General features: G+C 42.0%; 1 protein-coding gene across 1 annotated transcript in view; it reads right to left on the bottom strand.

The window, feature by feature from the left end:
- Positions 1-9,279: 9,279 nt before the first annotated feature.
- si:dkey-82f1.1 (DENN domain-containing protein 2A) overlaps positions 9,280-17,201 on the bottom strand; it is a 33,331-nt gene continuing 25,409 nt past the window's right edge. Inside the window, exons 10-20 of the mRNA XM_068722940.1 lie at positions 16,893-17,002; positions 16,147-16,216; positions 15,776-15,853; positions 14,501-14,641; positions 14,204-14,352; positions 12,649-12,826; positions 12,481-12,522; positions 12,207-12,312; positions 10,873-11,160; positions 10,326-10,412; positions 9,280-10,214 (exon numbers count right to left, since the gene is read on the bottom strand). Of these exons, the coding sequence (XP_068579041.1) occupies positions 10,183-10,214; positions 10,326-10,412; positions 10,873-11,160; positions 12,207-12,312; positions 12,481-12,522; positions 12,649-12,826; positions 14,204-14,352; positions 14,501-14,641; positions 15,776-15,853; positions 16,147-16,216; positions 16,893-17,002 (1,281 nt within the window). The 3' untranslated portion in view covers positions 9,280-10,182. The remainder of the gene's footprint in view (positions 10,215-10,325; positions 10,413-10,872; positions 11,161-12,206; positions 12,313-12,480; positions 12,523-12,648; positions 12,827-14,203; positions 14,353-14,500; positions 14,642-15,775; positions 15,854-16,146; positions 16,217-16,892; positions 17,003-17,201) is intronic.

The following is a 17,201-nucleotide window of genomic DNA, read 5'->3' on the forward strand; positions in this document are numbered from 1 at the left end:
TGAGACAACAGCGGGAGGAAGGGGGGGGGGGGGGGGGGGGGTGCAGGAGGGGGTTAGAGTCAACAAATGAGGACACATAAAGGAGGGATCACTGTCCTCAGACACACACGCCACAGAGGATCATACCAGGATATTAAGGCCAGGAGGCTTTTTTAGGATGCCCATTTCAGCATCACGACCACAGTTGACTGCATTATTAAACTTCGAGATCCGCAGCTGAGATTCTAATCAATGTGTTTGTGCATTGTTTTGGGTGTGGGATTCTAACAATAACCAGCTGGCCCTTAATTAATGGCAGGATTGACAGGAGAGTGACAGCATGGGGATGTTTGACCACCGACAGATTCATGTCCTGTTTTATCTACACACACAATTTGTTTAGCATGCGCACATAGTGCTTATACATTTGGGCAGAGAGTAGGAGACAAGACGTGGGCTCCACCTCTTCCTCTCGCCGGACATGCTGGAGAAGAAAAATAAATGGAAATGGGCACGAATGGTAGGACACGGGGAAGAAAGAACTCCATGTCATGAGTCAATACAAACATAGCTTTGTGTTTGTCATTTTCCTGCCACTGTGGAGCGGAGAGACCTTCATGTCCATTTAGGGCAATAAAAAGAAAAGTCCCTTACGTCAGATGTAATCCCAAATATGAGTGCGTGTGTGTGGAGGCAGTACAGGGGTCTACAATTGTAGGGCTGCGGTTGAGAAGGTCGTAGTGATCTGGTGAGTGAGTCAGTGAGTTATACGGAGTGAGTAAGACTCTCCAGCCAGTCCCCCCCCCCCCCCTCGCTCTTCCTCTGAGCCCCCTGATGTTACACAAGGCTTCCTGCAAAGCGTCCGGCCAGTCTGCCATTCTCCCCATCCCTTTCTCTCTCTCTCACACACACACACACACACACACACACGCACACATAAACAAATGAAGACGTAGAAGCACACAGTGATAAAATACACTTGTGCCCACACAAACAAACACAATACATTCGTGATAGGTAGGATTGTTTTTGAGAACAGTAATATTTATGGATTGAAGCTGCCGCTATGGTTATCTTTCCTGCCGACACATAATTCAATTCAAAGTGTTTTCCTCCAGTAATGTAATAAGGGTAATATTCAGGGTTTTTAACTGAAAAATGTGTTGAAATTACTGCTCATACATGTTCATATAATAATAATAATTTTATAGATCGAATGACTAATCAATTAATCAGAAAAAGTATTCACAAATTCATCGATAATGAAAATAATCTTTAGTGGCAGCCAAAGAAATGTTCTCCTTTAACTGGTGCACAATATGAAAAGTCTCACCTTTGAACTCAGTATGACCCAAAAAGGAAAACCTGAACCGGCACCACACTGAAGTGAGTGTGAGATTGTTCATGATCAACTAGTTAGCGGGTCATCTCTTGTGAGGCTGTGAAGGTTTTAGTAACTGATTGCTTTTACAGCGTATGTTTAAAGAAAGTGTGTTCAGCACAGCTACACACAGATAAAGACTTTTATCCAAATCAAAGAGCCCGACACCAACTGTAGCTTTAATGTATATATTCACTAGTTTTGTTGCAGAAATCTGCCATCAAGAATCAACAATCACTTAACATTAATAACAGCAAATTAGAGAACCACAGTCAAACAAAAACTACATAAAACAGTTATCCTCATGGTGGTAATTTGCAGTTGTGTCTTTTATCCCACTGCAATTCAGCTTTACGGCCGGCATTCGTACTTTTAACAAAAGCGACTAAACTCTAAACTAATCCAAATACAACTTTTCTGAATTAAATCAGGCACATAAAAACAAAAAATAGTTAATCTTTCTGTTGCACAATACAATAAGCCCTAATCTTGATCACGAGCTGCCCGACTGCTTGACAGCGAGCCAAATGCTTCATTAAAAATCACAACACAATAAAACGTTATAAAATAAACCACAACACATGACTGAAATTTAACATTTCCATTGTTTTTGTAACAGATTATTAAATAATTGCAAGTCCAGCTCGGGACCACTGTCGCTCACTGTGAGATTTGCGGAGGCCATAAAACCATTAGTGTGCTGCTCCGTGCCTCCGTCAAAGTGTCCAGGATGTTAATTAACCTAAGCCATGCCTTAAAACAACCCCCCTTCCACCATCGACCCTCCACTCCCTCCACCCCCCCCTCCCCATCCCTCCCCTCATCCAGCAATAGCGAGGCCCCTCTTCCCTGGATCCGCTCAACGGGATAATCCCCCAGCTGGTGCTGTGGTCAGGCAGGGGGCCACGTAACCCCTCAAACGCCCCCCCCACCCCTTAACACAACTACACGCACACACACACACACACACACACACACACACACACACACACACACTGACCAACTGGGACAAACACACTCATGGCATCAAATTATGAGGAAAAAAAACAAACACTTTAACAAAGAGAGGCCCACATGTATGTATCACGCATCACACGGAAATCATCAAAGCAGGTTCATATGCAACACTGAAAGACATCACACACACACACACACACACACACACAAAGCCTTCACGTGAATACACACACACACACACCAAAACAGAGTAAAACGCCACATGAAGCTGCAGGTATAGCTGAGCCCCTGTCCACCTTTGCCCTGGACCAGTGCCAGACAAGTGGGAGGGTAGCTAGGCTACACGAGGGCACTGAGTGCGTTTTATACGTTTTGGTATTATTAGCATGGCTCTATGTCGACCGGCCATTTATTTGGTCGATCCCTTTGGTCTGGACGAAAATATCTCAACAACTATAGGATGGATTTCCTTCAAACTTGTTTGAGGTTTGGAGTGAAACGCCCATCGACTATTGGAAGGATTTCCATGAAATCTGGTTCACACACTCATGTCCCCCTCAGGATGAAAATTGCAATAACTATTGTGGTCCCCTGACACCTTCGTCTAGCACCTTCATCAGGCCAATATGTCCCTCTGTCCAATACTTTGGGTTTTGACCAAATACCTGCCAAGCTAATAACATTCCCATCACCCTCAGCAGTACTTTCAGTTTAGTGCCTATTAGCAAATGTAAGCATGCTATAACGCTAGACTAACTTCTGCTAGAAGAGTCTGCTGGCATTGTTACTAGGAGAATGTTAGCATCACATCGCTTGCATTTAGCTCAAAGCACTAAATTGCCTTAATATACCCTCACAGAGCTGCTAGCTATTAACTCTTTGTCTTGCTGCTATTTAATCATTATCAGCAATCACTAGGAAGAAGTGCAAAGGCCTGAGTGTATGATAGTGCAAGTCAATATTCAAGAAAAATAGAAAAACATTGAAGCGTGACCAAAACCTACATTATTTGTGTAGGTTTGTGTTTGTCTGCAGAGCTCAAAAACTCCACAATACTGCAATAACATGCTTGAGTGTGTGTGTGTCTGTGTATGTGTGTGCGTGTGTACACTAAACTGGTCACAATCTCCACTAATCAGGCCGGGAATGTAAAAGCAGGAAACTCAGTCTGAGGATCAAGCTATGCGATGGAAAGTCGCAGTGAGGGCCGGTGGAGAAAAACTGGTTTGTTTTGTTGAGTTTATGCTGAGAGCACATGTTCTCTGGCACCAAGTCCCACTGGGCTGCACCAGTGGGAGTCTCCAAGCTGTGCACATTACACACACACACACACACACACACACACACACACACACACACACACACACACACACACACACACACAGTGGAGTTGTCACAGATTCATGTTCATTTGAACGTAAAGAGAGCAAACTCCTCTTTAAAACAAACATTCACACACTGATATGAAAAAAGCCCACAAACACTACAGTGTGTCATACCAACTAATCTGCCATGTTGTTTATTGATTAATCAATCAATTGCTTCATCAAATGTTACAAATTGGAAATAATGCCCATCAAACTTTCCTGAGCCTAAAAGGTAACGTGTGCAGATTGCTAGTTTTTGTCCAACCAACAGTCCAGAAGACATTCAATCCATAATCACACAAGAAAAATAAACTCATTTTTAAACTCATTTTTCACCATTTTCCAACTTTTTATAGACCAAACAAATAATCTATTAATTGAGAATATAATTCCCATATCTATCAATCAGTAATGAAAATAATGGTTAGTGCAGGCCTAGTCCAGCTGGTGAACGTAGTGGAGCATTTAGCAGCTAAAGAGGCAGATATTTCTTCAAATGAATAACGTTACTCCGTATACCTGCTGGATGCGTAAATAATAGTTTGACATATTATCACCTTGTGTGGCAATTTTGTGTTTAAAGCTTGTTTTTGCTGCCCCCAGATGGTCAAAAAATTAAATAAAAATCAGTTATAGCTGTTTTAAACGGAGAGATGGGGATCAAAAAGGCGACCTCTTAAAATAATTCAAGCTGCACTTTGTACATTTCCCACATCCCACAGCTCCAACTCGTTATCTCAGGGACCAGGCAAGTCTCGACCCTCATTCCTCTCTAGATGTCATTGACAGAAGAGTTGGAGCCAAAGAGAACAGAGGGTCTGTCAGATCAGCCGCAGATAGTCCAACAGAAAGATCCATCAGGCTGGCTGGAATCAATGGACAACATAGTCACACACACACACACATCGCACAGAGCTGTGGGTGCAGAGTGCGGTTGGTAGAAAAGGAGGGGTGTGTGTGTGTGTGTGCAGAAAGTCTTTGTTCTGCAAGGCTCATATCTGAGGCATTATTCGTTTCCCTCGTGCGAGCGGAGGAGGAATGATCGCTATGTGGGATGAGCACGGCAGATAAAGAACTCCTCCGCTGAGGCGAGGACCTGTCTCAGGGCAACTCCACACACACACACACACACACACACACACACACACACACAAACAAGGTTGAAACAAAAAAAAAAATCCCTGCTTGCTCACACACCTTTTCATATATATATATTTTTTTTTACCTCCCTTCTTACTTGTTCCACTCATTCACCCACACAAACATACACATCCATCTCTAGGTCCAGTCACATCCACCCACACACACACACACACACACACACACACACACACACACACACACACACACACACACACACACACACACACACACACACAAATGCTATTGCAGTGCAACAATACACCTTTAGAGTTCACAATACAACTCATAGTCTGAGACAATAGTGAACCCGAAGCCTTGAAAACAAAAGGACCAAAGCCTAGTAAGAACCCAAACTCCTCTGGCTGTCAGACACTTCAGAGGAGGCTTTGACAAGTGAGTTCTTTAACCCCCCCACCCCCCCCCACCCCTCATCACACTGTCACTATGCTCCGATCCACCTGTTGCCCCTCTGGGACTCCATAACGCACACACACACAACCCGGCAAGCCCCCGTGTTATTCATCTCAAACCCTGACCGTAAATATTCACTCACGCTGCCTTTTCAGCTATGCAGCCGTATGGAGTACAATACCGAGTCTGTCAGTCACACACAGATACACCGTATTTACACAATAAGCAAGATGGCATACTTTTGTTTGGAGAAGCACATTTGGTAAAGTTGTGCATCATGTTGAGTCCTTCACAAGAGCTAAAAAGCATGTTGTAAACGGAAAATTAAAAAGAATAACAAAGTCTGCAACAATTCTGATTATTGATCATTTAAAGCAAAAGATACGCAAAACTCACTGGTTTCAGCTTCTCAAATGTGAATATTTGCTGGTTTTCTTTGTCTTCTAGTAAATTAAACATATTTGGATTTTGGACTGCAAACTATGCCGTTCAATGCTCTTTGAATAAGTCACCTTTTTTTTTTTTTTTTACATTTTATAGACCAAACGGACCAAACACAGTATTTAAGAAAATGATCAGCAAATGAAGCAACAGTGAAAATAATCTCCAGCAGCCCCTCTATAAATTACTTTGGGTTTCTTTGTTTGGGTTATTTCACAAAACAGGATTATCAGGTTAACCACATCACTCTGGAAGTTATGAAATACAGTAGCTCCTGAAATGTTGCTCATTCTAAAGTTTACTTGAGTATTTCCATGTGTTGCTTCCTCTACCTGCTGCGTCTGTATACTTTGACTCCACTATATTAAAGAGGAAAGTGTTCTTACTGTGCTTTATTTATGTCAGTGAGTCTTTAGTTGCCTCCACCTTGGCCAACATCACAATGTTGTTTGATATCATTACATCAATAATAATTCAATTGTAGCCTGTTACAATATAAATAAATATAAAATAACTTTGACAGAGTCCATTTGCCTGCACAGTGAGTACTTGTATACTTTTAAGTAAATTTAGCTAATACTATTCTACTTTAAATACTGAATATGACTTGTAATGAAGTATTTATACATGGTGTTACTTTTACATAACAAAGTAAAGGATCTGAATACATCTTCCACTGCTGTATTCTTTACTTTTATACTTGACGGCATGTTTGAAAGCACAACACTGACTTGTAACCGTATTCTTTTTTCTTACATTGCGTTATATTTGACTTTTTCTTGGGCTAAATACATGATCTGAATACTTCCTTCTGTACAAAGCGTCATGAAATACAGGTGTTTTAATTATCTAACAAGGCAAATGAAGCTTGAGAAACGTAAAGCAACAATAACGGTTACACTACTGTCAGCCATTCCACTTGTTGACAAAAGAGTGGGAAAAATAAACCCGGTGAATTAAACGAGCTAGTTAATAAATGCACAGTTTGAATGATCGCAGTTTGCCGGAGTAAAACTTTACCCAGGCCGACGCTAATGTTTGACTGCTCCGCTATGACGTTATTCCTTCAAAAAAAACAAGAAAAAGTTCCGGCTGCAAGCACAGGAAGTCAAACCACACTGACACACACACACACACACACACACACACACACACACACACACACACACACACACACTCCAGTGCTGGAATTACAGGGAAAAAAAATGCAGGAATCTGAGCGAAGAAATGCGAGATATTTGAGGAATGTTATCTCCGACAGTGAGTGAGAAGCATTCAGAGAGAAAGCGGAGTGAAGAACTGACTCCACATGCACAATATTCAACAAACTTTAAAGTTTACACTCCGACAGAAGACGCAGTTTAAATCACGAGAGCAACACTTTTAAATAGTATAAAACACTTGTAGGAGCTTACCTGGTGGGACTAGCCGTCTGGCGGGCGGGCAGGCTGGTAGAGCAATATTAATATTATTTTTTTTAAATGGAGAGTAATTCAGTAAGGTTTTTCTTTTATTTTGTTTTGTTTTATTTTCTGCTGCCTCGTCTCCTTCCTGGAGCAGTTTGTTTGAAGCGGAGAGGAGGGCAGGAATTTCAGGAATTAGCCGTGGTATGACATGAAGCCTGGAAAAAGCCAGAGAAAAAGACCACGGGGGAGAAGGAGGGGAGGGGAGGTGAGGGAGGCAGGTCTGACCGGTCAACGCGTAATGACGAAGGGGTGGAGAGGAGGAGGAGGAGGAGGAGGAGGAGGAGGGCTGCAAGAAAGAAAGGAAAGGGTGGTGATAGGGTGGAGTGGAAAGCAAATATGAAGAATAACTGTAAAATACTGTAAAAGCCACTGCCTTTAGGATGAGGGACAAACAAAAACATGACAACATGGTAATAAGAAAACAATCAAACTTCTTTACAATGACTTATGCTGGGAGTGAGTTACACAACAGACTGTGTATATGACACAGGTGTTATACTTTTGTCCAGATGAGAACTAAATAAGGAGCTAAAAAGGTGCAAGATGTTAAACTTTTTTTGTAGTTATACCACATAACCCATAACATTGGTATTTAGTATTTTACTGCGCTACATGTTTCTCTTTCTTTCTTTGGGCTTCATGTAATAATACATGTTTATGTATCCCCTACACCTCCTGATGTTAAATGTGGTAGAATGTAGCTTAAGTACATTTCCGTTGCTTCTTATCAGGTGTTTAAGGAGAAAGTGAAATGCATTTAATTTGATATTTTCAACATTTTTAAAAACATTTTGGGGTGGATGCCACCTGCAACGTTGTTTCCAGTCCCAGTTTTCACATTCATTTTACTTGCATTGTCACATAAACAGACAAAAGCAGAACTATTGTTGGACTCAGGCATGTTGTGCAAGTCATTGAGGGCAAGGAGCCCAAACTGTCTTGAGATGTGGTTCTAAACTTTGGACTCAGCTGTAGGATGTACATGATGGGTAACAGAGTCCTCCAGTGGAGGTTGTGGGTACGACATAGTGCTGTGGTTTAACCTGGAATTTGACTACAGCTATGACTTGACCAAATGAATCATCTGCGTTTCAAATAGTACGCAGCTATGTGCTGGTATACCACATTTTACACTCACCATTGTTGGTGGATTAGCAGTTGTGCTCAGCTGGAGATGCTGATCTGTTCAACGTAGATTTACGGCTGTGCCACACTCTCTGCATCTCTTACGGACAGATTTAACTTCACTCCAGAGGATGGCTAGTGACCCGTACGTGTTATAAATGTCTTTGTGTCCATCGCCTGACTAGTGTTTATCAATCATCTCTTCACTGAGTTGCCTGAAGTGTTCCTGTGTCCTCATGGTGTAACAACACTGACTCATCAAAAGCAGGGCCTTGCAGATGTAGGTGTGTTTGTACTGCAGTCAACAACAAAACCACTTCATTGCACACAGGTGATCTCCATTTAACTGATTAACTCCCCTCTAAAACCAATAGACCTTTTTTTTTTCCCAAAGCATACATATCTTTTAATTTTAGGAAAAGCACAGATGTAACTAAGAACGATGATGGCTCCTCTCTATTCAAGTGTGAGACACAACTGCGCCATACCAGGACCCTGAACTCAAAGCAGCTAAATGGAATTCAGCCATCATTCTTTTTATTAATTACACCGATGTTTTTCCTTCTATGACAAGTCAAAATGTCTTCCATGAGAAGGGCGTATTGGCTGCGTCAGTGATGATTTAGGTGTGTCTTATTAGGGGGGAATACATTTGTTTATCCTCATACATTATCTTTATTTTCTCTGTAAGGACATGTGAAGAGGGGCAAAGGATGCAGGGACAGCGCCACCTGGAGGATGGAAGGGACTCCTTCCGTAAGAAACATAAAGCCAACTTACTACAGCTATGGGGAGCAATTACTCAATTGAACTTCCTTGAGTAAACTTGTCTTTTGCTTGCAGACTCAATGTTTTTAGGGAAAGACCCCATTGAGATGCAGTTGAGTTGTATTATAGGAAGTGTAGGATCCAAGAACTCAACAGCAACAGCAACAGTTATATGGTCTCCCTTTAAATCTGTGTTACAAGTTGACAAAACATAGAATAAAAAAATGTATGAAAAGAGTCATTTGTCTAATTCACAAATTCAAATCACTTTATTTCTGCATTCTCAATCAAAGATACAAGTCGGCCTAAGATACAGATCTTCCTTCAACATCGAGTCCGTCCAAACCCATTACTCAAACCCAAGTGAGAGATGTATTCACATTGATTTTTTTAAATTTGGCGCTCATTCCTTTTCCTTAAAACAGTGGTCCATTTACCCAACAAGCCAAAGTGATCTACAAACGGTCTGGACTAGACTCTGTTAAATAAAGCCTATTACAAAGTACAGGAGATTTATTTGCACTCATTTGAAGGGGAAAAAAAAACAAAAAACTTAAGAGATTAAGTTTATCTAAAAAGAATATAAATTAACTTAAAAGCCTCCTGTTGATGAAGAAGTTGTACAGTTGTATTTATAAAAGCTTCTATAGAAAATACTTGGAATGTATAGGAAGGTATTGTACAAAACGGGACCTTCAGTGTCGCTCCCTCTTACAGGTTTATAGGTGAGGTCAGTGACCGAAAAAGGGAGAACACTGTTCCTAAAGACATTTACACTGTGCTGTGCTATACAGTAATACACTGCAGGGATTGGCTGTAACCTGTAAGGCAGAAATCTAACGAGACACTGATAGACTTTGCTTTATCGTGTTGGAGGGGAGTTTTGGTCCAAGCTGAGTAAACCCTTCACAACACTACGGAATGACACTGGGAGCTAAACCCTAACTTTCCCCAGATTCCCTCATGTTCACAAACTACAAGTCCAGATCACTTCAAGGGTCTTCCTTTGTTCTGACCTAAAGACACGTCTCCATCGCTACGTTCTCCTCGTCCGGGGGGGGGAGCGCGTCCTCTTCTTCGTTTTTTACGACACGCCTCTCCATGCGTTTTCCTACTTTCTCACTTGACGTCCTGACTCCAAACATCATTTCTTGGAAAGGAATTTCATCTTGTTTCCTGAAGAAAAGCAACAGATGTGAATCAAATTAAAAAATGATATATACAAAGTGTGAGTTCAGGCGGAGCACTCACCGATTCATTAATTTATTGATCAACAGTAATTCTCACCTAGACCCTTGAGAAACTTGTTGACTCCTCGTTGCTCGCTCCCCGGCAGCGAGTCCAGATACTCTTGTGCTCTCACCTCAAATAAACCTGGAAAATAATATACAAAGTCAAATATTTCAAGACAAACACCTTAAACTCAAGGTCCACTTACTCCCTTGTTCTGGAGCTTTTGACTGTACCACACAGGCCTCATCATGAAATTAAAGATGAGCAACACAGAAGTTATCTTTACATTCAGTTTGTTTACAAGAAAACTTCCATTTTCTTCTGAACACTTTTAGAACTCGTCGAAACAAAAGTACACTGTATTGTGAAGAAATACAATTCCATGAATAGTCAGCAAAATTCTCCTTCTGATGAAGATCATGTGATTGAAGTTGAAAGCCAAAACAAGTGAATAAGTGGAGAATGAGTGGAGGTTGTCTTTTTGACTATATCTATAGTTCACATATGCAGCTACAGCAGGTATTGGTGTTCAACCAGTATTTATACGTCAACTGTTCTAAACTGTATTGTAACACTACTGCAGTTCATCAGATCTCGGTACCTTTGAGGCCCTGCCTGCGCAGCTCCCTCTCCTGGATGAAGCAGGTGAACATCTGAGTCTCCATGAACACCTCCAGGAACCTCTTCAAGCTCTTGGACGTGACCGCTTTGCGAAAAGGGTCGCGCTGAAAGGACGAGGAGGGGGGAGAAGAGGGGCTGGGCAAGGTGGGGGAGGAGATAGACTCATCCTCTCGCTCTGCTCCAGCCATGAAGAGGGAGTAGTGACCCACCATCTCCACGAAGAAACGCACAAAGGCCTCTGAAACCACCGTGCTGAGGGAGCTGGAGTCTGGGTGGAGGTACAGGAGTGAATAGAAATGAATGAGAAAAGATGAAATCACAGCATCTTTACTGCCCTATTAAAAGAGAATGACTTATACATCCAGTATCTGGGAAAAGATTGATCAATACCAATGATGCAACCATTATCTCTCCGAGGTGTTTTTAATCATACTTCTAACTCCCTACCTACTGGAGCTTCACAGATACTCCCCTTATCATACTCCTAACTTTTTTACATTATGGCAGACATTTTATTGAGACCAAAAGCCAAATTACATTGTTTTGCATTGTCATATATTACCGCCTCACTGTATCCTGTTGGATATGGTTTTGAAAGTGTCACAAAAATATGAAACATTTCATACCTATTGTATTTATTTTTATGTAAAATCAAATCGTGTGGAACTCTGTATGTATAAGCAGCCTCATGTTGCATCCTGATCCCAAGTTGGAGAAACAATCCAACGGTGTATGAGTCATGAAAAACTCCTAACTGCTGCGATGGAGCAGTGCTGCACTGAACTCTGTGGATTGAAACGTTGAGGTCTGTTGTCCTTGCGGCCACACCAAGCAGTAATTATATTATGTTGCACTATAGAGTGTTGCTATATTACTTTTGGGATGTGACATTTTCAACCACAAAATAGCAGGATAAAAATAAAATAAAATTCCCAGTGAAAAACCTGGAAGACTTGAATGTAGCTATCCTATTATACACTTAAGTCCTGGAAAATGATTCAAATAATTGCCATCCAGAAAGAATGCTTTAATGTATCACACAACTATTACCAAACTGCTTTATGAGTCATAGGACATTAGGGATCTGCTCAGGGATGAGTTATTATCTTAAATTATATTAAAAGCTGGAGGTTAAGTTTGGCAATACTCTAAACAGCCTATAACTTTAAGAGCACTTAAACTGCACTGTAGAACTCTTGATCATTTTACAGCACTGTCTTTTGTATAGTTGGTACTTCTAATAAAAGGTACGTTTACTGTATATATACGGTACATCTTAACAGAGAAAATACTGTAATTAGTACGCTGAGTCACCATTGGGCAGATCTCCTTTCTCACAGGCCAGCTCCTTCCTCTTGTCCAGCACATGCTCGAGAGCTGCCTGCAGCTTGTGGGGAAGAATGGAGTCCTCATCATCCAGCTGTGGCGGAAAAGACACAGATGTAAATACAGTACACATCTGCACATACTGCAGTGAATTAACATGTATTCACATAACATCTGGTGGAGCCACCACATGTGGAAAAGGACTCCAGGTAGCGAGAGACAGATTTTTACTGTTTCACTTGTGCTTTTATGGTTTTTCTACCTGTCTTAGGAAGCGACTGTTGCCGAGGTCGACCACCAGGACCTGAGGGAAGAGCGGAGGGAGAGTGATGTCATTTCCTGGAGCTATTGTTCAGCGGAAGAAAAGGCCCAGAGTCAAGGGCACCACAGTCAGTGCATCACAAACAAAAAAAAAAGTAACTCATCACACCTCTTCTATGGGCAGCTCTTTGAGTCGAGGCAGAGAGCTGGAGAGGAGGCCGACTATAAAGGGGGTGGGGGTGCAGACAATATCCAACATGGAGGGCGGGAGCACGGGGATGTACGTATGCTGCCAGGTGAAGGGGTAGAGCAGAGCCACTACTGCATGACAACACTGAGACAACGTGCTGCAGGAAGAGAGAAAGGAAAAGGTTCATTCTCAAAAAACAATGACAAGTAGTTGTTTCACAGAAAACATAAGATAAGCCTTCAAACAAATGCATATTACATTTTAAACTGAATATCCACCTTCAGCAGACACTATAATAATGGATTTTAATGTTTTATTATTAGATTATTAAAACAGAGGCGTTACCGCTGCCTTAGTTAGTTACATTTACCATGTTGACTTTCTTCAACAACCCACAAAACACAAAGGCGAACTTCTTGACATGTACAGAAGGTCAAGAGAATGACAGTGAAACAAAAGAGGTCTTGCTCTTTGATTCCGAGGTACTAGACAATACAAAATAATTTGATATCTCAATGTTATTCACAGAAATAGTAAAATAGATCACAAAAATCTTCCAAAAAGCAAAGCATGTCTCTAAAAAACGGTTCTTACTGCATGTCTGGGGGGAGTTTTCAAACTACAAGTCTATTCTCTACCACAAGATGGTGCTAACCAACTCTTTAAGAAAATGAGCCCCTCCTGTCCTTCATTTCTTAATTTGGAACATAATGCTAAAAGTTCACTCGTGTTGCTCCAACAAACCCTGAGAGGAATGTTAAAAAAGCATCTCATAGGGGACAGTGATGCAACACGTATAAAAACTATACAGCGGCAGCAAACACACTCGCTCCACGCTGTTCCCTTAATCTCTCCCAGGTGTGCATCTGCTCACAGTTAATTCATAAAAGAAATTGATTGACGAGGCCAACTTTCCACTCCACAGTAGAGAATGTGCAACGACTCGTGATCTGCTTATGCGCTCTGGTGAGAAATGCTTCTTGTAATTTTGAGCAACAGCACATGGGCGAGAAGGGGAAGATGCACAAAAGATTCTGAACCTAAATCTGAACGACTGCTTCTGCTTAGTCCACGTGTTGAAACCAGCTGCACCACAACAGTTAAAGGTTTGAAGTGGACTGCGTCGGTGTGGTGACGTCACTGTGCACACGTGTTAGCTCTGGAGTCATGCTCCAAAGCCTAACTCCTTCTATCTGGCACCCATGACAGTTTTCCAGAGAAGAAGTGATTGTTCCCCAGGCGACTGTATAACACAACAGCATTCCTTCCTCTCACACTCCGTCAGGATCTTCTTTTCCTCAGACTGTTTGTGGGCTACTCTGTCACATCCCTCAAACTCTTCACTCTGTCTTCCCAGCATCAAAACACTTCCTTTCATAATCTGATCACAACAGATTAATTAAAAGGATGCATTAAAATACCGCCATGACTCCATGACTCCGTCCACCCCAGGACTGTTGCAAGGGCTGGACACGTGATCTTAGGGTCGGAGAGCGGACACAGTGCTCTGTAGCAACATGCTGCCGGAGCCAACCTGAGTTTGTCGGCGGTGAAGATGACTCTGCGCTCCAGAAGAAGAGAGGCAAACACTCGGAGAAGGAGGCGGAGACTCAAGGAGGAAAAGAGACATTCAAAGTCCACATGTTCCAGACGAGAGTCCGATGGCCTACACAGCTCTATCACCTGCAGGACGGAGAGAAACACACATACGCATTAAGATTATAATGTGATTCTATAATCTTTAAAAGCATCTGGGTTTTGCCTCCACGAATGGGGTGAAAAGCTCTTGGTTCAAATGCTGTTTTCCACAGCGACAGCGCCATCATCTCACCTCTGTCCCGGAGCCAGGTAGGAAGTTTTTGACAGTGATGGTCCTTCCTGGTGCAGGGAAGGGAGCTTCCATTATGCCTCTCATGAAAGGCTGCACCAGAGCAGGGGAGATAGCCCGCCTCTTCTCCACCTCATCCAGGATCTGCAAAACACAGAGAAAGGGGCTCTGTAATTTAAATACTGGCAAGCACAAATATTACTGTAGACATTTCTATTTTACAGTATATGATGATATCTGGATATGATTTAACTTTTATCAACTATCCTTTATTTTTCTATGTTATTTGTAGCATGGTAGCTATCCCTGTTATATCTCTGGGTGTATTAGGCTATTGGAAGCAGCGTTGCAGTTAAAAGAGCAGGACTGTTTTATGGCTGTAATTGCATTTTTTTAATTATTATTATAGCATGCATATGGTGAAATGCCTTAACCTGTCAGGTATTACTAGATTAGCAAAAAACAGACATTTCAATTATTTTTTTTTCATAAAGTTTCTCAAATGATTCTGTAAAAACCGTACTATACCATAAAATCAATATAAAATCACATATACTAAAGATTTGATCTGCATTGTACACCCCTGTAAAATGTTTATTTATTGGATTCTGGATTTCCCTTCTTCTGGTTAAAGTTCCACTTTAAGGGTCAGGGAACTCAGTGGGACTGAACATCCTTTGGGATACTTAACACCACTGGATATCATCATCACAAGCTTATTCATTCTCGTCATGATGCAGTGGAGACAGTCAAAAGTCAGTAAATGGCGAACAGCCTGAATCCATCATGTGTACCCCTCTACACACATACTGTACACATCTGATTAGCATTAAGCTGTTATGTAGCTGATCTGATACAGATGACACATATTCAGGAGTACTTCCAATGCACAGACAGCTTTAAATCTATTTGCCATTGCCTATAACAGCAGATATACAGTAGTTACCCTTCTTTGTATCCGAACAAACTCCATTCTGGCAATGAAGACATGTACACTACGCAGATGTATGTACACAGGCCGACATGAATCTAAAGCCCAACACAGGGAACCTTTTGCACTGCGATAACCACATCAGCTGCAGTTCACACATGTGTGTGTACTGCAGCCAGGACTGCAAGGCTCAGTGGGAAAGTAGAGCAGCCAGAGGGTGGGTGGGGCTCTGTGGGCACCGAGGGTGGTACTGCTCTGTAATCTTTTAGCGGCATTGGGGTTGTATGTATGCGTTTGTGTAACACATGCAATTCCGCGCGAACTCCTGCTTGGTTCACTATATGCACCTTGGAGAAGAGGTCGAAGCAGCCCAGGCGGCTGACGATGCAGTAGACCTCAGGGAGCCTTCGGCCTTTACCACTGGGCTGTGAACAGGCAGCAAGAAAAAGACAGCTTCAAAACAGAGGAGTGTCACAAGACCGCTCACCCACGTACAACCACAGGATTACGCGACTGGAGCAAAGCCAAGCCTTTGTTTCGCCGAGACTTTGAAGACACATTTACTTTGAAACGTCGGAATCATTTTATCAAGCAAATTCAAGAAGTATGCCGAAAATATGAATTGACAATTTGCAGGATAATACAACAAAAATAAAAAGGGTAAATTATTGATTATCTACATCAAAATCATATCAAAAGAAGCTATTGACGAGCATACCAGTAATCGCCGACAGTAACCAAACCGCCTGCTTCCATCCTCACCGGTCAGGACAAATGAGAACGTCTCACTGGAGATGAAAAAGAGAGAAAAAAATGAAGATATTTCAGACATTTTGGAAAATATTCAAAGTCAGTGTTGTGGAAACAGAACAAATTCAAGACTGGACTTTGCGTTTTGGCAAACAGGACAGACTCACTCTGCAAATATCCACACAAATCCTCCTAAGCTCTACCTGACAGGTGCTCATTGACTGGAGGCAACCTTCCCGACAGGCGAGAGTGTCAGCAAGTTCAAAGCAGGTGTGTGTTTGGTGCCCCCCCCCCCCCCCCCCCCCCATCCAACATTTGCCTCCAGGTAATAATTAGCCGTCATCGTCAGGACACACATCATCACTTCTCGGAACAATGCAGACGTTGAGAGGCTGAGCTAGGAGGTATTTGGTAATACAGCCAATTTGAAACACCATACAAAGAGAGGTGATTGTGTAAAAACAGACCAGGTGTAAGGTGCTAAATCCACCACTTCTCCCTGTAATCATTCGTCACTGACGGCGCTTTATCGTCATCTTTACGACCCAGGGGGGGCCATTTCTATTTTGGGCTTTCAGCTTCTTCTCTAACAAGTGGTTATTAACAACGATAACAGCTGAGCTATTAACACTCTGCCGGGAAATTCCTCTGTCCCTGTTTTGTTTCACTTTTTTATTTCTTAAGTGCCGTGGCGGCAGTCAGACTCGGACTGACCTGGGGAAGTTGTCGACGGGGGCCCAGTCTTTGGCGTCAGGGAAACAGAACTGAGGGATGACCTTCAGCTGGTCCTCAGCCTCCCGCATGAACTTAAAGCTTCTTTCAAGCTGGATGGAAAAAAAATAGAGAGCATTTTTATATTTCATGATGCCTGAAGGACAACGCCATTAAAGTCTCAGACCATCACAGATTAGGTTGCTATACAATAATACATCTGCACACAAAAAATATATAATGAACTACAAAAATAACCACTTACAGTGCAAACTTTTTCTCTATTGACATGACAAAAAAAAATTCTAAACT

Source organism: Cebidichthys violaceus, unplaced genomic scaffold (assembly GCF_023349555.1).
Source record: "Cebidichthys violaceus isolate CVI_PGR_0920_01 unplaced genomic scaffold, fCebVio1.0.p SCAF_3, whole genome shotgun sequence".
In the NCBI taxonomy this organism is placed as follows: Eukaryota; Metazoa; Chordata; class Actinopteri; order Perciformes; family Stichaeidae; genus Cebidichthys; species Cebidichthys violaceus.